Source organism: Sus scrofa, chromosome 5, assembly GCF_054392235.1.
Source record: "Sus scrofa isolate SSC_HxYL_T2T_F1_AM1 chromosome 5, Sscrofa_HxYL_maternal_Yorkshire_Landrace_v2.0, whole genome shotgun sequence".
Lineage (NCBI taxonomy): Eukaryota > Metazoa > Chordata > Mammalia > Artiodactyla > Suidae > Sus > Sus scrofa.
In genome coordinates, this window is record NC_139387.1 from 9323028 (window position 1) to 9343420 (window position 20393).

At 46.1% G+C, this 20393-nt stretch overlaps 3 protein-coding genes across 12 annotated transcripts in view; 2 read left to right on the forward strand and 1 right to left on the reverse strand.

Annotated features, from left to right (window-relative positions):
* Window positions 1-5863: 5863 nt before the first annotated feature.
* Window positions 5864-17918, reverse strand: CBY1 (chibby 1, beta catenin antagonist). Of its 6 annotated transcripts, none has more exons than XM_005655481.4 (6): window positions 17623-17918; window positions 14555-14664; window positions 11010-11125; window positions 9878-9983; window positions 9674-9792; window positions 5864-8131 (listed from the first exon to the last, which is right to left on the reverse strand). In XM_005655481.4, the coding sequence occupies exons 3-6, from the start codon at window positions 11085-11087 to the stop codon at window positions 8051-8053; spliced, it is 384 nt and encodes a 127-aa protein (XP_005655538.1). In that variant the 5' UTR covers window positions 11088-11125; window positions 14555-14664; window positions 17623-17918; the 3' UTR covers window positions 5864-8050. The 6 variants fall into 6 exon arrangements, with proteins under 6 accessions (XP_005655538.1, XP_084880567.1, XP_005655537.1 ...); XM_085024441.1 differs by having other exon boundaries at window positions 10919-11125; XM_005655480.4 differs by lacking the exon at window positions 14555-14664.
* A 290-nt stretch (window positions 17919-18208) lies between these two features.
* Window positions 18209-20393, forward strand: part of DMC1 (DNA meiotic recombinase 1) — a 112058-nt gene continuing 109873 nt past the window's right edge. The window contains exon 1 of the mRNA XM_084955290.1: window positions 18209-18495. The gene's annotated coding sequence lies outside the window, so the exon portion shown is untranslated. The remainder of the gene's footprint in view (window positions 18496-20393) is intronic.
* FAM227A (family with sequence similarity 227 member A) overlaps window positions 18209-20393 on the forward strand; it is a 61458-nt gene continuing 59273 nt past the window's right edge. For all 5 annotated transcript variants that reach the window (XR_014803049.1, XM_084955287.1, XM_084955289.1 and 2 more), the window contains exon 1: window positions 18209-18495. The gene's annotated coding sequence lies outside the window, so the exon portion shown is untranslated. The remainder of the gene's footprint in view (window positions 18496-20393) is intronic.

Sequence of the window (20393 nt, forward strand, 5' to 3'; positions counted from 1 at the left end):
TCAGGATGAGCACAAAATTCCTGCAACACTGCCCTGTTACCTCACCTTCAACCATTCAGAAGAAAGTCTGCACATTTTGGAAGATAAAGACTCTGACCCCCTTCCCAAATGATTCTCCCTTTAAAAACTTTGACTGTGAACAGAAACTTTAGAGTTGGTTTTTGCACATGAGTTTGCCTTCTCTCCAGGTTGCTGGCTTCCTGAATAAAGCAACCTTTCCTTTCCAACCAACACTTGTCTCTGAGTATTGGCTTTTTTTTTTTTCTTTTTATATAATGATTTTTTCATTATAGCTGGTTTACAGTGTTCTGAGTATTTGTTTTTGAGCAACAAGTAGCTGAACCTGAGTTTGGTAACAGGCTGGCTCTACATAAACGTAAGGGGAGCTTAAGAACCCAATGCGAATGGGTTTTGATTCTTTTATGAGCTATTTAAGAAATGCTGGAAGACCAACACTCTAGAAGGTAGAGAAGGCAATCTTAAGTGGAAAGTACAAACATTATTGACTCTGATGAAATAGAATTCATTATTTTATAACAAGAAAAATTTACATCAAGGTGGCAAAGGAATAAGACGTGGCATTCACCTTCTCCCACAAACACATCAAAAACAACTGTCTACATGTAGAACGATTCACACAGAACATCTAAACACTGGCCAAAGACCTCAGACCTCCAAAAAAGGCAGGAAACCCTCCACATAACTGGGTAGAACAAAAAGGGAAAAAAGAGAAAGAAGAAGAAAAAAAAGGAATCAGGATGGGGCCAGGACTCCTGTGCAGGAGCTATGAAAGAGGAAAGGAATCCCACTCCAGGAGGCCACCTCACAGGGAGCTCAGGGGGGAAGGAGGGAGGCCCTCAAAGCCTTGGAGAAGAGCCCAGCCACTGGTCAGAGAAGGGCAAAGCAGAGAGAGCCGCACAGAGCATTGGTCCCACCACAGCACCATCAGGACACCACAGCCTCGGACACTCAGGCGGGGGGACAGGGCACTGACACTCGGGCTTTGGAGGTCCAGATCAGTTCTGGGGAGGGGACTAGGGTTGACTGTGTGGAAACAGCCTGACGTGGCTACAAAGCAGTGCACCACAGCCAGGAGAGTGTAGGAGAAGGCCTGGGGGAAGCAAGGTGCCATTGTTGGCGAGGGCAAGAGGAGGAGGGGTGGGGCTGTCACAGGAACATCTTCTCTGCGCATGCATGGGCCCTCGGGTGGCAGGTGCCTCTTGAGTGGGCTACGAGGTCAGGTGCAAACCACAGCCCTCTCGGGTTCCTGAGGTGGATGTGGTCTGCCACCACGAAAGATCCTGTTAACAGGCACCACCTGTGGCCTCAGTCACTGCAGGGCTCACCAGGCACCGGCTACAGGCCCTGCCCATTGCCCCCATCTTCCTGGAAACACAGGCAGACCTTACCTGCACACCCATCAAGGGGGTTAACAGCCTGCACACACTGAGGAAAGAGGCGGTGAGCATCCAAACCAAAAGCAGCCCTCATGCCAAAAAAATAGTAAGCCTCACAGGCTACCAAGGGGGTATTTCTACATAAAAATAGCCCTACAAGACTAGAGTAGATAATTGTTTTCCCTAAACTCACAGAATATGAAAAATATAAGCAAACTGGAGAAGCACAGGAACCATCCCCAGCTAAGATAACAGAACCATTCCCCTGAAGGAGCAAATTTAGAGGGAAGTTCATAGCAATACAGGCCTTCCTCAAAAAAGAAGAAAAATCTCAAATCAACAACCTCGTCTACCACCTAAAAGCATTAAAAAAAGACAAACAAAACCTAAAGTCAGCAGAAGAAAGGATATCATAAAGATCATAGGGGAAATCAATAAAATAGAGGTTAAAAAAGGCAGAAAAAAAATCAATAAAACAGCTGGTCCTTTGAAAGGATAAACAAATTTGACAAACCTCTGGCCAGACTCACAAAGAAGAAGAGAGAACCAAAATTAAAAAAATAAGAAATGAAAAAGGAGAAATCTCAATAGATACTGCAAAAATACAAACAAAAAAATGAGACTACTATGAACAATTATACGCCAACAAATCTGACAACCTAGAAGAAATGCACAACTTTCTGGAAACATACCATCCGCACAAAAAAAACTGAATCAAGAAGAGATAGATCATTTGAACAGACCAATCATTAGAAATGAAATTGAATATGCAATAAAAAACACTCCCTACACCTACAAACAAAAGGACCAGATGGCTTCACGGGTGAATTCTAGCAAACATATGAAGAACTTATACCCATTCTTTTTTTTTTTTTTTTTTTTTTTTTGGTCTTTTTGCCATTTCTTGGGCTGCTCCTGTGGCATATGGAGGTTCCCAGGCTAGGGGTCTAATCGGAGTTGTAGCCACCGGCCTATGCCAGAGCCACAGCAACGTGGGATCTGAGCCGCGTCTGCGACCTGCACCACAGCTCACGGCAACGCCAGATCGTTAACCCACTGAGCAAGGGCAGGGACCGAACCCGCAACCTCATGGTTCCTAGTAGGATTCGTTAACCACTGTGCCACTACGGGAACTCCCCCATTCTTAAATTTTTCCAAAAGATTGAAGAAGAGAGAACACACCCAAATACATTCTATGAAGCCACCATCACCCTAATACCAAAACCAAAGATACTACCAAAAAAGAAAATTATAGGCCAATAGCTTTAATGACTATAGATGCAAAAACTTTCAACAAAATTTTAGCCAACACAATCCAACAACAAATAAAAAAGATCATACGCCACAACCATGTGGGATTCATCTCAAGTCCACAAGGATGGTTTGACAAATGCAAATCAATTGGTGTAATATACCACATTAACAAAAGAAAAGTCAAAAATCAAATGATCATCTCAAAAGATATCGAAAAAGCATTTGACAAAAATCCAGCATCCATTCATGACGAAGAACTCTTACCAAAGTGGGTATTGACGGAACATATCTTAACATAAAGCCATTTATGACAAACTCACAGCAAATATAATACTCAATGGAGGAAAGCTGAAAGCCTTCCTGCTCAACTCTGGAACAAGACAAGGATGCCCACTCTCACCACTTCTATTCAACATAGTATGGGAAGTCCTAGCCACAGCAATTAGACAAGCAAAAGAAATAAAAGGTATCCAAATTGGAAGAGAAGAGGCAAAATTGTAATTCTATGTAGATGACATGATAAAATATACAGAAAACCCTAAGGTATCTGAACAAAAACTTCCCAAACTGATCAACAAATTCAGCAGAGTAGCAGGATACAAGATTAATATTCAAAAATCAGTTGCATTTCTGTATACTAACAAAGTATATTAGAAAAGGAATATTGAAAGAACAATACCTTTTAAAATTGCACCCCTGGGAGTTCCCATTGTGGCACAGCAGAAATGAATCTGATTAGTATCCATGGGGATGCAGGTTTGATCCCTGGCCTTGCTCAGTGGGTTCAGGATCTGGCATTGCCGTGAGCTGTGGTGTAGGTCCAAGAAGAGGCTCGGATCTGGCGTTGCTGTGGCTGTGGCAGAGGCCAGCAGCTATAGCTCCAATTAGACCCCTAGTCTGGGAACTTCTAAATGTGGCAGGTATAGCCCTAAAAAGATTAAATAAATAAATAAATTGCCCCCCCAATTAAATACCTAGGAATAAACCTGATGAAGAGGAGAAAGACTTATGCACTGAGAACTATAAAACACCAATCAAGGAAATTAGAGGATTCAAAGAAATGAAAAGACATCTGATTCTCCTGGATTGGAAAAATTAATATTGTTAAAATGGCCACACTACCCAAAGCAATCTACAGATGTAATGCTATCCCTATCCAATTACCCATGAAATTTTTCACAGAACTAGAGCAAATAATCCAAAGATTTATATAAAACCATAAAAGACCCAAAATTGCCAAAGCAATCCTGAGGGGAAAAAAACAAAGCAGGAGGCATAACTTTCCAAGATTTCAGACAGTATTACAAAGCTACAATAATCAAGACAGTGTGGTACTGGCACAAAAACAGACACATGGATCAATGGAATAGAACAGAGAACCCAGAAACCTACAGTCAATTAATCTTTGACAAAGGAGGAAAGAATATAAAATGGGGAAAAGACAGTCTCTTCAGCAAATGGTGCTGGGAAAACCAGACAGGTGCATGTAAATCTCACACCAGGCACAAAAATAAGCTCAAAAAGGCTTAAAGATTTAAACAAAAGACAAGATACCATAAAACTCCTAGAAGAGAACACAGGAAAAACATTTTCTAACATAAACTGTACAAAAGCTTTTTTTTAGGTCAGTCTCCCAAGGCAATAGAAGTAAAAACAAAAATAAATAAATGGGACCTAATCAAACTCACAAGCTTTTGCACAGCAAAGAAAACCATAAAAGAAAAAAAAAGTAACCTATGGAATGGGAGAAAATAGTTGCAAACGACGAAAGGGTTTAATCTCCAAAATATACAAACAACTCATCCAACTCGAAAAAACAGGAGTTCCCGTTGTGGCTCAGCGGGTTAAGAATCTGGTGGGAGTTCCCGTCGTGGCTCAGTGGTTAACGAATCTGACAAGGAACCATGAGGTTGCAGGTTCGGTCCCTGCCCTTGCTCAGTGGGTTAACAATTTGGCGTTGCCGTGAGCTGTAGTGTAGGTTGCAGACACGGCTCGGATCCTGCGTTGCTGTGGCTCTGGCGTAGGCCAGTGGCTACAGCTCCGATTAGACCCCTAGCCTGGGAACCTCCATATGCCACGGGAGTGGCCCAAAGAAATAGCAAAAAGACAAAAAAAAAAAAAAAAAAAAAGAATCTGACTGGTATCCATGAAGATGCAGGTTCCCTGGCCTCACTCAGTGGGTTAAGGATCTGGTACTTCCGTAAGCTGTGGCGTAGGTCAAGGTGTGGCTCAGATCTGGTGTTGCTGTCGCTGTGGCATAGGCTAGCAGCTGCAGCTCCAATTTGACTCCTAGCCTGAAACTTCCATATGCCGCAGGTATGGCCCTAAAAAAGAATAAATAAATAAATAAAACAAAACAAACAACCCAATAGAAAAACTGGCAGAAGACTTAAATAGACATTTCTCCAAAGAAGACATATGGAGGGCCAAAAGGCACATGAAAAGATGCTCAGTATCACTAAGTATTAGAGAAATGCAAATCAAAACTACAATGGGGTACCACCTCTCAACGGTCAGAATGGCTATCATTAATAAGTCTACAAATAACAAATGCTGAAGAGGGTGTGGAGAAAAGGGAGCCCTCCCACACTGTTGGTGGGAATGTAAATTGGTACAACCACTACAAAAAAGAATGTGGAGAAAACTAAATACAGAATTACCATATGATCCAGCAATCACACTGCTGGGCATATATCTGGACAAAACTACAATTCAAAAAGATACATACACCCATATGCTCACAGCAGCACTGTTCGTGATAGCCAAGACATGGAAACAACCTAAAAGTCTATCAGCAGATGAATGGATTAAGATGTGGTATATCTAAACAATGGAATACTGCTCAGTCATGAAAAATAATGAAATAATACCATTTGTAGCAACATGGATGCAACTAGAGCTTCTCATACTAAGTGAAGTCAAAAAGAAAGACAATATATCACTTATACGTAGAATCTAAAATACGGCAAAATGAACCTACCTACAGAACAGAAACAGACTCAAGACATGGATAACAGTCTTGTGGTTGCCAAAAGGGGAGGGGGGAGGGAGTGGGATGGATTAGGAGTTTGGGGATAGTGTACGCAAACTATTACATTTAGAATGGATAAGCAATGAGATCCTGCTCCAATTGGACCCCTAGCCTGGGAACCTCCATATACCGTGGGTGTGGCCCTAGAAAAGGCCAAAAAAAATAAAGAAAAAAGACAAAATACAGTTTATACTAAATGTGTATTGCTTTCGCACCATCATAAAGTTGAAAAATTCTAAGTTAAACTGAGACAAGAGGGAAGGGGGCAGGGCACAACGTTTAAACAAATGACATCGTGGTTGAGGATACACCATAAACAGGTTAGAACCAAGTAGGCCAAAGGCTGCAGAAGATTTGAATTCCAACAGACCTTGATCCTCGTCATAGGCTCACTGTAAGGCATTAGCTAAATGACGTGCCCACAGGCACCATGACAGTTCTGAGGCCAACCATAAAAGGCCAAAAACTGGGCGGTGGCCCAAGTCCTGGAAGTACTCACCCCTTCCCCCAAATAGTTGGAATAACCCTCTCACTCCTTAGCCTAAGAAATTACCCAGCCCATAAAAACTAACCGCCCCATATTTGGGGGCTACCTACGCCTTTAGAGACAGACTGCATTCTGTCTATGGAGTATCTCTCTAAATAAATCCACTTCTTACCAATCACTTGGTCTCTCACTGAATTCTTTCTTCGATGAGACACAGAGAACCTGTGAGCTTCATTAAATCCTGAGACCACGTGTGTAATTCCAACTAAAAGATGGCAGGTTAAAGTCCCAGCCCATGGATTCAAGTTTCAATCTGAGTTTTGGCGGGGCTCAAGTTGCATCTGAGCTTCAGAACAATTGTAAGTCAGGGCTGTCTACAGGCAGATGTCTGGCATCAAAGGTGCACCAAATGCAACAAATGGTTGCAAATGGTACTGGTCTAGGAATAAGCAAACTCTCAATTGCTCCTATCATCTGGTCCTGAAGATTTGTACCTTACATATAAGCATCTTCTTCCAATTCCCTCTTAGTCTGTCCAAGATCAGAAGGGAAGGTCATGGGCTGGGGCTACAGATCATGCTTCTCTATCCATCCTCCACGGGACAACCAACTGCCGCCTCCACCTGAGGCAGCCCCTACTCAGCTCCTCTTTTTCACCGTGAATTAGCAGGTTCCCACTTGTGATACATGAGCCTAGACCAGTTTCTGAACTTCTGGGCTTTGGTTCCTTACCTGCCAGTAGGCATGCTGACTGACAGCCCTGCTCCACGCAGCTGAGCTGAGGAGGAAACGAGTGTGAGCAAGATGCTGGGCCTCGTCCCAAGCAGGTAACAGGTGTTCAGAAACTGCAGACCTTGGTAACCATCCCTGGTCTCTGGGGCCGTGTCCCCAGCCTCAATGCCCTCCCCCTTGACTCTGGAAGCTGAATCCCCTCTGATGGACTTTGGCTGGCCCTCCCCCCGACAGAGAAGCCCAGCTCACTCTAAGGCACACATTCCCACTGTAGGAAACCAGCGCCCCAGTCCCAACTACTCAGTCCCTGCCAGCTCCAGACTAGTCCCAACACCCCAAAAGAGGAAAGCAGAGGAACTGGGGCAGAGACTGTTTCTGTTCCAGATCAACCTCTGCCAATGCCCAGGAAGCTGGAACGCTTCTCCTGCAGCGGTGACATTGCCCCACAACCTGAAAGTTCTGTCTTTGCATGGAGCATCAGAAGCTTAGAGCCCAGGCTCCATTACTGACTTCAAGAATCCATGCTTCTCTTTACAGCCACTTCGACCAGAGAGAGATTATATAATATCATTTAATTTTAAAAAGTAGGGTAAACAGGAAAATAGCACAAAAATAGAGTGTTGCTGTGGAAGGCTGGCACTTGCTGCTGAGAAGCCAAAGCCGGAAGAGGCTATGGATTGGGGAACCAGTATTTGCAGGTGGGAGACAGTGGCCTGAAGGGCAGAGGACCAAAGAGAGTCTCTCGTCCAAGACCCCCTAACAACAGCACTCAGTATAACTGGCACTGCTCCCCAAACATCAGCGTCAGCGGCTGTGAGGAACTCTGTCAAGGAGGGTGAGCCCGGGCCACGGGCATCTGTGTGTTCACTGACTGGAAAGCACCCAAGGGCTCCCATCATTGCAGACCTCCCCGAGGAGGCCTCCCTGCGCCGGGAGCGCAGGATTGGCCTGGAATCCTGGTTTCCACTATGTTGTCACCTTTCTACTGCAACCCAAGGGGGCCAGCGCCTTTTGGTCCCGTTGTATGATACTCTCTCCCAAGACCTAATCCACTAGTTTGGCTAAAAAAAAAAAAAATCCCTCGGCCACATCCTCCTCTTCTGACGAATGGGTTTCTCCCTTTTGTCCTAACCGAGGTCTGTGGGGTCTTCATTTTCTCCGCTGACTGACACCCTTCAGTTCATCCAGCTCCTTCTCCATTAAGTGGGATTCGGCAGTGGTCTCGGAGAGCTGGAGGGAAAGCAGCAGACCGTTAGGAAGGATGTTTCTGGGCTACGTTTCGGGGTGGCAAGGCCAGCACTGCCCGCTGGGAAAGGGAGGCCCCCTGGCAGTTCTCTAATGCTGCCAGCAGCCTCCACGACGGGAACCCTTTTGTAACTGGGCAGAGAGGAAACCTCCTGAACCACCCAGGACCTCAAGCACTTGAAGAACATTCACCATCCATTTGATCAACACTTTGTGGCACTAAGATTGTGTGGCACTCACTGTGTTAAGGACACGAGGTTTCAGGGGATGAAAAAGGCAGATATTGGTGATTTTTAAAGGACTAGGGTCTGAGTTGCTTGAGTCATGGGTCAAATAACGGTGATTGGGGGAAAAATGCTTGAAAAAGAATGCTACTTTCCTCATCAGGATCTTTCAGTGAATTTTTTTTTTTTTTTTTTAAGGGCACCAGGACCTGGAAGTTCCCAGGCTAGGGGTTGAATCAGAGCTGCAGTTGCCGGCCTACAGCACAGCTACAGCAACACAGGATCCGATCTGTACCTGCAAACTACACTGCAGCTTGCAGCAACACCAGATCTTTAGCCCACTGAGCAAGGCCAGGGATCAAACCCGCATCCTCAAGGACACTACTCAGGTTCTTAACCAGCTGAGCCACAATGGGAACTCCCTTTCAGTGGATTTTAGAGCAGAGGGTAGAAGACACGCCAGATAGGGACAGAGAGATATAACTTCTAGAGGTCAGTTTCCTGTGAGAGAGTTCTACTTTCTGAGCATGACACTCTTCGTGTCATGAACAGCGACATGAAGGGCTGTACTTGCATTAACTCACTACTGAGGTAGCGCCTCCTATCATGCCCATTTTATTCCTGAAGATGTTTCTTCACACAGAGCAGTTGAGCAACGTGCCTGAAGTCACACAGCCAAGGGTAGAGCTGGGCAAGGGAATGCAGGCAGTTGAGCGCCAGACCACTACCTCGTGGGCTCCCTGCCTCTCAGCCAACCTTCACATACACCTCTAGGCTCAACGGGGTGCTGGGTTTTTAAAATCCACACGAAACGAAACTGATGGCGGCACAGAGAGGGTCCCTTGGCAGGCCTGCTCGGGGCGCTGACTAATGGCTGCTTGGTGCGAGACCTCTTCAAGCCAGGAGCAGAATGTCTTTCCTGAATGCCTTCATCCCAGCCTCCATCGCTACCTTTATCTTTCCACATTCAGCTCAAATATCCCTTCCCTGTGATGTCCTCCTGCCTGCACAGAATAAATCTCTCTCTCTCTCTCTCTCTCTCTCTCTCGTGTGTGTGCTGACGTGGGGCCATGAACAGACTCTAAGCATGGCCCCTCATCACGAGGCCCTGTCAATCTGTTCGCTATCTCTCAGGTACATGATGAGCCCTTGAGGGTAGGGACTTCGATGTGGTTTTGTATCTCTGGATTCACAGCGATGTACCTGGGCAAACTGGCACTCAAGAGGTATGAGCTGCCTGAAAGGACTCGCAAGGATCCTGCGCAAGGAAAGCCGAGGCGGCCCTTCCCATCACCTTCCTCACCATGTCTAGCAGGATGTCCACCTTGAGCCGTAAGAGATTGTTCTCTTCCTCCAACTGCTGGTTCCGCCTCCGGAGGCGCTGAGCCTCCCTCCGGTCCACGCCTCCACTAATCCCCGACTCTGGTGGAAGGAGAGAACCAGCAGTTACAAGGTGGGGTTTCTTTCCACGATCTTGTGGGACAAAGTGGCAGGAAATGCAGCCCACCTGCTATCCACTGGCCATTTTCAAACTTCAGGCTTTGCCCCGCCAGGTTCATAGTGGGGGTTCCGTAGTCAAGGCCCAGCTCCACCTCCCGGGTTGAACGATCCAACTGTGGGTGAGACGCTCATGCTGGAGGCTACAGCACATGGGCTCTAGGCCCCGTGCCTCCTCTACTCGCTGCATGACCCCAACAACTCATTTCTTTTCTCTAATCATTACTCAGCACATTTCATAATTTTTTTTTTAAGTCAGAAAATCAAATAAGGTACAAAAATGTCTTTAAGCCAGAAGAGAAGAAATGTACACTTTATGCAATAGATGCTTTCTGGAAAAGCTATACATGCTGAAAGTTGCAAACTGAATTGTATCTACAGAGCATTTAATGGATTAAGAAGTCCTATTGCAAATTTATAATAAAGTGGAAAAGCCCTTTTAAATGTAAGACGCTCTCATTTGCTTACCATGGAGCTACACATGTCGTGGAAAAGACATAAAACGCTAAGGCCCAACGAGCAGCAGCAGCTGCTCTTGAATGTGATTTCCAATGTTTCTACAGGTCACTGAGCACCCACGCTGCACCAGACTGGCACTGAACATTCAGAGATGAATGTAACTCCTCTGCCCTTGAGGGGCTCGGAAACTGCCTTTGGAGCTGTGGCATATCCTTTTGAATGCTAGCAATGTTGGCAAAACATCATCCTTTGAGAAGCAAGTTGACTCTTAGACATGACTAAAACTGATTCCAGGCCAAGTCTTGGGAATAGAGCCAAGTCAAACTTGATAATCTCATTTGGACCCAAAAAATCATAATGAAATCGACTATCTTTTAATGTTCTTGAACAAGCTCTGACAATAATTCCCAAATAAGAGTTTAAGAATAGCAATAACAGGGAGTTCCCTGGTGGTGCAGCGGGTTAAGGATCTGGCATTGTCACTGCTGTGGTGTGGGTTCTATCCCTGGCCTGGGAATTTCCACATGCCGTGGGAGCTGCCAGTAAATAAATACATAAATAAAAATAGCAATAACATGATTTAAAAGGACACCTTCCCACGAGGATGCCTCCCGAGGACCACACTTTCCGTAAGAGACCAGGCTCGATGCTCCAGGCACACTGCACGCCAGGCTGACACTCACATTATGCAGGTTGGAGAGCGAGGCGGACTTCCGAGGGGGCGTCTTCTTCGGACTGAACGTACTCCCAAAGAGAGGCATCTTTGGCTTGATGAAGGAAAGGTCAATGCTCCCTCCTCCTAGGGTCAGGAAAAAAGTCAAGGATACAAAGAGTTGGTCATGACCTTGTGTCCCTGTCTTCAAATCATGAATACACACATCTTATCACACGGCCGTTAATAATCCTGGTGCTCGCTCCCACGTGCTGAGTGCTCACTACGTGCTGGGCAGCCCGCCAAGACCTTCCCAATGGCTCGGCCCTCACAACCAGCTGTTGTTCAGCTCCTCTTTTTATGCCTATTTGACAAGTGAAGTTTAGACAAGACTAAAGTCCTAAATGGGAGCCAGTATTTGTTTTGTTTTGATTTTGCTTTTTAGGGCCACCCTTGTGGCATATGGAGGCTCCCAGAGTCAGGGTTGAACTAGAGCTGTATCCACCAGCCTACACCACAGCTCACGGCAACGCCGGATCCTTAACCCACTGAGTGAGGCCAGGGATTGAACCTGCGTCCTCATGGATACCAGTCAGATTTGCTTCCACTGAGCCATGACGGGAATTCCAGGAGCCAGTATTCGAACACAGGTCTGTGTGGCTCTACGGGTTACGTTAACCACAGACACCTGCCTACCTGGCTTAAGTTTTGTCACAAACTGGCCTTGCCAGGCTTATAGTCTGGAGCGAGGCATGCAATCCTACTCCTTCCTGGACACTGGTAAGAATCACACCTGGGGCAACAGCTTCACCATATACTCCATCTTAAAGAAATGAAGCCATAGTTATACTTTGCTTTCAGACTGATAACAGTGCCCCTCACTCAGTCCACATGTGAGAAGACTACCTGTCCTGAATGGGAGGTAAGGTGAGTGGTGGGAGGAGGAGACCCGCAACATGGCAGGGCTGACAACGGCAGCCAGACAGCTGCCTTCAGCATATCGCAACCTGGTGCAATTCACACAGGCCCAATTAAGTTGATTTACTGACACTGCCCATGGGCGGAGAAGCAAACTTTTTTGTATGTTTAAGTAGAACACAAATATATAATGTATAAAAAAAGAATACAAATAATATCTCTGGCTTCATGAGTTTTCATTAGATGTGCACACACACACCCCTGTTGCCACCTTCCAGATCAGGATATAGAACATTTCATCACCCTACAAGCCTAGCCCGACAGCTTTAAATCCATGGACTTAAAAACAAGCAAACAAACTGGAGTTCCTGCCGTGGCTCAGCAGAAACAAATCTGACTAGTATCTATGAGGATGCATGTTCAATCCCTGGCCTCACTCAGTGGGTCAGGGATCCAGCATTGCCATGAGCTGTGGTGTCGGTCGCAGATGTGGCTCAGATCTGGTGTTGCTGTGGCTGTGGTGTAGACCAGAGGCTACACCTCTGATTTGACCCCTTGCCTTAGGAACTTCCATATGCTGCAGGTGTGGCCCTAAAAAGAGAAAACAAACAATCAAAAAGGAGTTCCTGTTGTTGCTCAGCTGTAACGACTAGTATCCAAGAAGATACAGGCTCAATCCCTGGCCTCATTCAGTGGGTTAAGGATCCAGCATTGCCATGAGCTGTGGTGTAGGCTGGCTGGCAGCTGCAGCTCTGACTCGACCCCTAGCCTGGGAACTTCCGTATGCCCCCCTCCTCTTTTTTTTCTTTTTTAGGGCCACACCCGTGGCATGTGGAGGTTCCCAGGCTAGGGGTCCAGTTGGAGCTACTGTCGTCAGCCTGTGCCATAGCCAAAGCAATGAAGGATCTGAGCCGAGTCTGCAACCTACACCACAGCTCGTGGCAACTCCAGATCCTTAACCCACTGATGGAGGCCAGGGATCGAACCCACGACCTCATGGTTCCTAGTTGGATTTGTTAACCACTGAGCCACGACAGGAACTCCTTGGATTGCCTCTTTTTCTCTTTCTTGTTTTGGCCATGTCCACAGCATGTGAAAGTTCCCAGGCCAGGGATCAAATTTGTGCCACAGCAGTGACAATGCCAATCCTTAACCTTCTGAGCCACTGGGAAACTCCAAGTTCTTAATTTTAATGGGACCTAACTTATGAGCATTTTTAAAGTGATTAGTGTTTTTGTGTCCTATATAAGAAAATTTTGCCTACCCCAAGGTGATGATATTTTCATATATTAATGTTTGGAAATTTTCTTCTTTTAGCCTTCACATTTAGGACTATGATTCCTCTACAACTGACTTTTGTTTGTGCTGTGAGATCAGGGTCATGTTTGTTTCTTTCCATACATTACCCCAATTTTCATGTATAATACATAAATAGTTTAAAAAGATTCCTTCTAAGAAACTGTAGATTGATGAAGACAAAAATGAAAGCACGAGATGAGAAAGTAACAGAGTTCTCAACTTCCCCACTTCTAGGTATAAAATCTTCCTTCACCACACAATGAGATAAAAAGTAGTGAGTTTATCATATCTGACAAGAAGTTGGCAAAAAAAAGAGGGAACTTCTCAAAACTATCTGAAACAAGGTTTTATATCGACTGCCATTAAAAGACAAATCCCAGTAGGAATTCCTAACAATCAGCAAAACACATATTCAATGAGAACATGAAGAAAAAATTCTGTGCTATTTTCAGTGATTTAGATATTAATGTCACTAATTTTTTTTTTTTTTCTTTTGCTTTTTAGGGCCACACTGTGACATAGGGAAGATCCCAGGCTAGGATTCGAATCAGAGCTACAGCTGCTGGCCTACGCCACAGCCACAGCAACGTGGGGATCCCAGCTGCATCTGTGACCTGTACCACAGCTCATAGCAACGCCAGATCACTGACCCACTAAGCGAGGCCAGGGATCGAACCCGCATCCTCACGGAAACTAGTTGGATTCTTTTCTGCTGTGCCATGAGGGGAACTCCCTTAATATGACTAAAATTAATGATAAAAGTTTAGTAGCTTCTTTGGAAGCTTTACAATACATACATACATATATATACACATGACTATGTGTATATATACACATATATAAGTGTATAGTTAGACACTATTGTACAGTAGTATGATTTATAAATAAATAAGATAGTCAGTGGTATGTGCTCATCAGTTTTACTGGTATGTGGGGTTTTCTTTTTTTTGGCAGTACCTACAGCACGCAGAAGTTCCCAGGTCAGGGATCAACCCCAAGCTACAGCAGTGATAACATCAATCCTTAACCTGCTGAGCCACCAGGGAACTCCTGCAGGTGTGTGTTTGTGATTAAAAACAGCAGGAGTTCCTGTTGGGGCTCAGGGTAACGAACCTGACACTTATCCATGAGGATGTGGGTTCAATCCCTGGCCTTGCTCAGTGGGTTAATGAGCCAGTGTTGCCATGACACGTGATGTAGGCCTGCAGCTGTAGCTCCGATTTGACCCCTAGCCTGAGAACTTCTATATGCTGCAGGTGTGGCCCTAAAAAGCAAAAATAAAAACAAAAACAGCAGTAGACCCACACACGAGATGATGGCATTTGGGCTGGGGCGTAACACCTTAGGACTTGAACAAACCAGAATGCTTCCAGCGTGGTGGTGGATGGGACAGCCAAGATGCTGAGGGAGTCTAAAGGAGTGCTACCATGCCATCCTGAACACAGCGGAAGGCCCTGGCATTGTTTCTGCTGGAGAGAAAAAAAAAAAAAAGAGTGGAAGAGGGAAGACAGTTAATCCTATGTCCAGAGAAGGCAGAAGAGGAGTGAAACGGGAATGTCCAGGAAGAAAGATTTTAACTCAAAAAGGAAAAGGTCAGAGTTCCCGTCATGGCATAGTGGAAACAAATTTGACTAGGAACCATGAGGTTGTGGGTCTGATCCTTGGCCTCCTGAATGCTGTGAGCTGTGGTGTAGGTCACAGACACGGCTCAGATCCCGAGATGCTATGGCTGTGGTGTAGGCCAGCAGCTGTAGCTCCGATTGGACCCCTGGCCCCGGGAACCTCCATATATCACAGGTGCAACCCTAAAAAAAAAAAAAAAAAAAAAAAAAAAAAGCAAAAAAGAAAAGGTCACAATAACAATAACTAATAACCCTTCCTTGAGTATCCACCAGGGATTGGACCCAGTGCTAGGCACAAGGCATCTATTTCTTTATTCCTAGCAGCAACCCAAAAGGGTAGTTATTTTCCTGTCCCTATCACAGATGAGAAAACTAGGGTTTGGAGAATTATCCAATTTTCCCACAGTCCATAGCCATACAGTTCGCTAAAGATGTATATCAAATTATCCCTGTATTAATAAGTTGTGGGGGAGTTCCCATGGTGGTGCAGTGGAAACGAATCCGACTAGGAACCATGAGGTTGCAGGTTTGATCCCTGGCCTCACTCAGTGGGTTAAGGATCCTGAATGCCATGAGCTGTGGTGTAGGTCACAGACATGGCTAAGATCTGGCGTTGCTGTGGCTGTGGTATAGGCCGGCAGCTGTAGCTCCGATTAGATCCCTAGCCTGGGAACCTCCATATGCCATGGGTGTGGCCCTAAAAAGCAAAAAAGCAAAAAAAAAAAAAACACCCAACTTGTGGGGTACATCATAAAAAGAAGCATTTTCACCCATCATAATAGCAAAATTTAAGAGATCAATACTATCCAATGCTGGTGAGTATATGGAGAAAAAGATATTTTCATTAATTCTTGGTGGAAACATAAGATGCTATATATTTTTTTCAATTAGGCAAAACCTAGCAAAGCTTTTAATGTGCATACTTTTTGGCTAGCAAATCTACTTCTAAAAATTTCTCCTCCAGAACTGGACATGTTCACACAAATGTTCTCTATTGTTGATAATAGTGAAAAATAAGAAACCATCCAACCCAAGCCACTGCAGTGGTGATGCCATGTCCTTAACCCACTATACCACCAGGAAACTTCTGAATTTGCCATTTCAAGGTTAAAAAAAAAAAAAAAAAAGCCTAATGGTGGCAATTTCATGTTACAATATAAAACCATATTAAAGAAATATATTTCTGGGTTTAATGAGTTATTACAATGATAATATATTCATGTATTAGGTAAGGAAAAACAAACCAAACCAATAAACAAAAAAACCATATAAAAAGCAGCCCCTGGAGTTCCTATCGTGTCCCAGTGGTTAACAAATCCGACTAGGATCCAAGAGGATGCAGGTTCAATCCCTGGCCTCAATTAGTGGGTTAAGGATCCAGTGTGGTATGAGCTGGACACAGCTCGGAACCCGTGTTGCTGTTGCTCTGGCTGTGGTGTAGGCCAGTAGCTGCAACTCTGATTCGACCCCTAGCCTGGGAACTTCCATATGCCATGAGTGTAGCCCTAAAAAAGCAAGGGGGAAAAAAAAAAGCAGCTCCTGCCCCTCCAAGCATCTGGAGACATCTGAAGGAGGAAAAATAAGCCAAGCTGTTCTTGCAAAGCCCACAGTTGTGCTAAGAGCACTAAGCCTGAGCTATCACATGAACACTGCAGACTAGTTCTAGACCCCTCAGCTGTCTGCTGAACCTTGGCCACGGTTATTTATTTCTCCAGGTTTTAACAAGGGCACTCCATGCATGATCTCACTAATTCTCATAACACTTAGGCCAAGCACTGTCATCAATATATCAAAGATGAGGAAAAGGAAGAATCTGGACTAGTTTTTAAGTCAGATCCATTAAGCCACAAACAACTCTGGCTGAGACCCTGGGATCCTGAAACATTAGTGTGGACCAAGAGGCCCCAGCTGCCCCCACGGCCCAAGGCAGCCTTCTCTCCAGTGAAACTCCCTGCAGAGAGAGGATTCAGCACAAAGGAAGTGAAAGGAGAGCACCTGGGTTCCTATCATCGCTCTGCTTCTCTTGGGGACCCAGCGGCATCCAGCACTTGTTGTGCATGGATGGGCCCCAGGCTTCTTGATTCACAATCCAGGGTAACAAGAGTACCCGCTTACAGGTTATTCCTTTAGTGTTTATTTAAAAACTATGGCATTTGATGCTCACACAATCCCGGCAGAAGTAGATCAAGTAGTATGTTCCCGCCTACAGGTTAGAAAACTGAGACTTAGAGAAGTAACTTGCCCCCAGTCACATCGTGGGAAGGTAGTGGATGGGCTTCAAACAAGGTCTACACTTCCATGCTGATGATAATCACTGCACAATGCTTTACAGTTCGCAATGGGTCATAAAATATCTTATTTATTTATTTATTAGGGCCGCACCTGCGGCATATGTAAGTGCGCAGGCTAAGGATCAAATCAGAGCTGTAGTTGCCGGCCTATGCCACAGCCACAGGAATGCCAGATCCAAGCCCAGTCTGTGACCTACAGGGCAGCTCATGGCAGCGCTGGATCCTTAACATACTGATCAAGGCCAGGGATGGAACCTGCGTCCTCATGGATACCAGTCAGGTTCTTAACCCACAGAGCCACAATGGGAAATTCTATTATCTTATTTTAATCTAACAAGAAGGTGAGGAAGCAAGTCTCTGCTTTTCCTCGGATTCCCAAAGAGATACAGGTCCCCCAGAGTTGAGTCAGGCCGTAGAGACCAGGCAGGTCAAGGCCACCCAGGTCTGTTAACTAACGGCACTGAACAAATGTTCATTCGCACGCTCTCCTTAATCACCTTCACCGCTGACTTACCGTAGGAATTATCACCCCAATTTACAACCGAGGAAACACATTTCGAAATGGGTGGTGACGGGCCTGCGGTGGCCCCAGTCACCGCCTCCTGCTCCACGCCCTCCTGCCGCTCCAGCTGTGGGGAGGCCCTGAGTCCCGTGGGGAACGCCCGGGTGTCCCACGCTCTTTGGGTCCTCAGGCGATACCAGGCTTAGAGACGCACGTGACGCGCCCCGAGAGCGGGCTTCCAAGCTAACCCCAGAACCCCCTCTGCGCAGCCAGCGAGGGCCTGCTCGCCCGCCTCAACAGCCGCTTCCAGTCGTTTCTGGCCCACCGCGCACGCGCAGCTCTGCCGGGCTCTACCACCGAGGGGAGTGGGGGTGCCCCGCGCAGCGCGGCCCCCAATGCGAGCCCACGCGAAGCACCAGAAACTCTCGAGGACTGCCATCGGTACATTTAATACACTCCACAAACTCAGTGCCTTTTGGAGTCACTTACGTGCTCCATGCCATATCCTAGGCCGAGGAACCACAATCACCCGCCCCACCAACCCCTTGGTCTGGTCTCCCCACCCGGCGGGGCTGTCGCCGTGGTAACGGCGTCCCGCGGACTCCGCCGAGGCTAGTGACACGTCCATTGTTGTGGGAGAGGTGGAAGAGATGCTTGCGGCCCGCGTTGCCAGGAGAACGTCAGGACTCACAGCAGCAAAATGGGCCTTTCCCCGACGCCACTCCTCCTCTTCCTCGTCCCTGACCACAAAACCAAGGGCACCCCTATCTGATGGATGTGGGGGCAACTGGTGTCGGGTGTCTCAGCCAGAACTTTGCAGGTGTCCCCTGAGGGACCCGTGGCGGAATCGGCCCTGAGTTCGTCGGATTCCGCCGATGTCGTCAGGTAAGTCGAACAGACAGACAGTGACCCTCCCTGCCCTCCACCCGAAGCCCGGATTCTCATTCGATTCGACGGGAAGGGGAAACTGAAGCCAGGGGCCGCTTCACGGTCACACAGTGAGGAAGGCACTCAAGAATCAACTCCAAATCTCCTAAAATCCTAACCGAATGTATTTTTGGTTCCATTTGATAAATGAAGAAAATCAGGGTCATTCAGGGGATATTTACTGGGTGCCTAGTGAGTGCACCAATGAGGGACAGGACCCATGGGTCTCTGGCTCCAAGTACAAGTACACTTCACTGAGAAGGGAAGAAGTCCCTATCCTAGAACCAAACGGCATGGTCTAACCTACAACAGTCCAAAGGAAACTTAATGTGGACCACATATGTAACTTAGAATTTCCTAGTAGCCGTATATATATGTGCGTGTGTGTGTATGTATACTTTTTTTTTTTTTTTGCTTTTTTAGGGCCACACCCAAAGCATATGGAGGTTTCCAGCCTAGGAGTGGAATCAGAGCTGTAGCTGCTGGTCTGCACCACAGCCACAGCAACCCCAGATCCCCGCCACGTCTGTGACCTACACCACAGCTCCCGGCAACAACGCCGGATCCTTAACTCACTAAGCAAGGCTAGGGATGAACCTGCGTCCTTCATGGATCCTAGTCAGGTTCCTTTCAGCTGTGCCATGATGGGAAATCCCCCAGCCTTATTTTTTAAAAATTAAAAAATCATGTGATATTAATACAAATAATATTTAACTCATATGACCCAAATATGATCATTCCAACATACAATCAATATTTAAAATTTTATTCTGCTTTACCTTTTAAATATTAATTAATTAAAGTTAAGATTTTAGTTCTTCGGTCACACTAACCATATTCCAAGGACTCAATTGTCACATGTGCGTCTGTGATGCACACTTCTAGCCTTTTTCTATCTTTCTACTCTTTTTGTCTTTTGTCTTTTTTGTTGTTGTTGTTGTTGTTGCTATTTCTTGGGCCGCTCCCGCGGCATATGGAGGTTCCCAGGCGAGGGGTCCAATCGGACCTGTAGCCACCGGCCTACGCCACAGCAACGCGGGATCCGAGCCGCGTCTGCAACCTACACCACAGCTCACGGCAACGCCGGATCGTTAACCCACTGAGCAAGGGCAGGGACCGAACCCGCAACCTCATGGTTCCTAGTCGGATTCGTTAACCACTGTGCCACGACGGGAACTCCTATCTTTCTACTCTTATGCTGCTCTGTTTGGATGGTATTTCCCCTTCCCATTTATCTAATTAACTCCTGCTCATCCTTCAAGTCCTTATCCCCTTGACTAGGTCAGTATCCACTGTTAGGTCATCTCACAGCACTGTGTCCCTCCCTTTGAGGCAGTGGTCAGTTATACTTCATGATTATGTATATAGTTGATTATCACATGTCACCCCTAGTAGATGTAAGCTCTGTTAGGGCAGGTATCAAGTCTGGTTTAGCTTGCCATCCTTTCTCCGGTAGGCACACACTGCTGGCTGTGGTGGGCAGCCAGTAAATAGTCACTTAATGACTGAAGGGTAAACTGAATAAAAGTCTGACTGACTCTAAGGTCAGCATTGTTTTAACTTAGTTAACATGTTTAGGTCTAAACATGTTAACTTTAAACAAGAGACTTTCAAATCTTAGCTGCCAGGATATGTGTTCCATGAGGGCAGAACATTTCTTATTCTTCCGCAGAGAAGGGGTGATACTACTGGCCTGGACTATTAAGAAGGTTTTGCAAAAGATGTATCACCTGGGCTGATCACTGAATGGTGGGAACAGCATGTGCAAAGGCATAGAGGCACAAAGACCATAGCCTGGCAGGGACCAGGGAGGAGTTTGGTGGGCCAGGCGTATGGGATGCATGGCTGGGGAGAAG

Bases quoted from the DNA above. Each gene is read 5' to 3' on its own strand.
- CBY1 (XM_005655480.4), bottom strand. From the start codon at position 11,087: ATGCCTCTCTTTGGGAGTACGTTCAGTCCGAAGAAGACGCCCCCTCGG. The intron at 9,984-11,009 runs GTGAGTGTCAGC...TCTCACCCACAG, and splicing joins CGCTCTCCAACCTGCATAAT to TTGGATCGTTCAACCCGGGA. The intron at 8,132-9,673 runs GTGAGGAAGGTG...CTTTCCCTCCAG, and splicing joins TGGACATCCTGCTAGACATG to CTCTCCGAGACCACTGCCGA.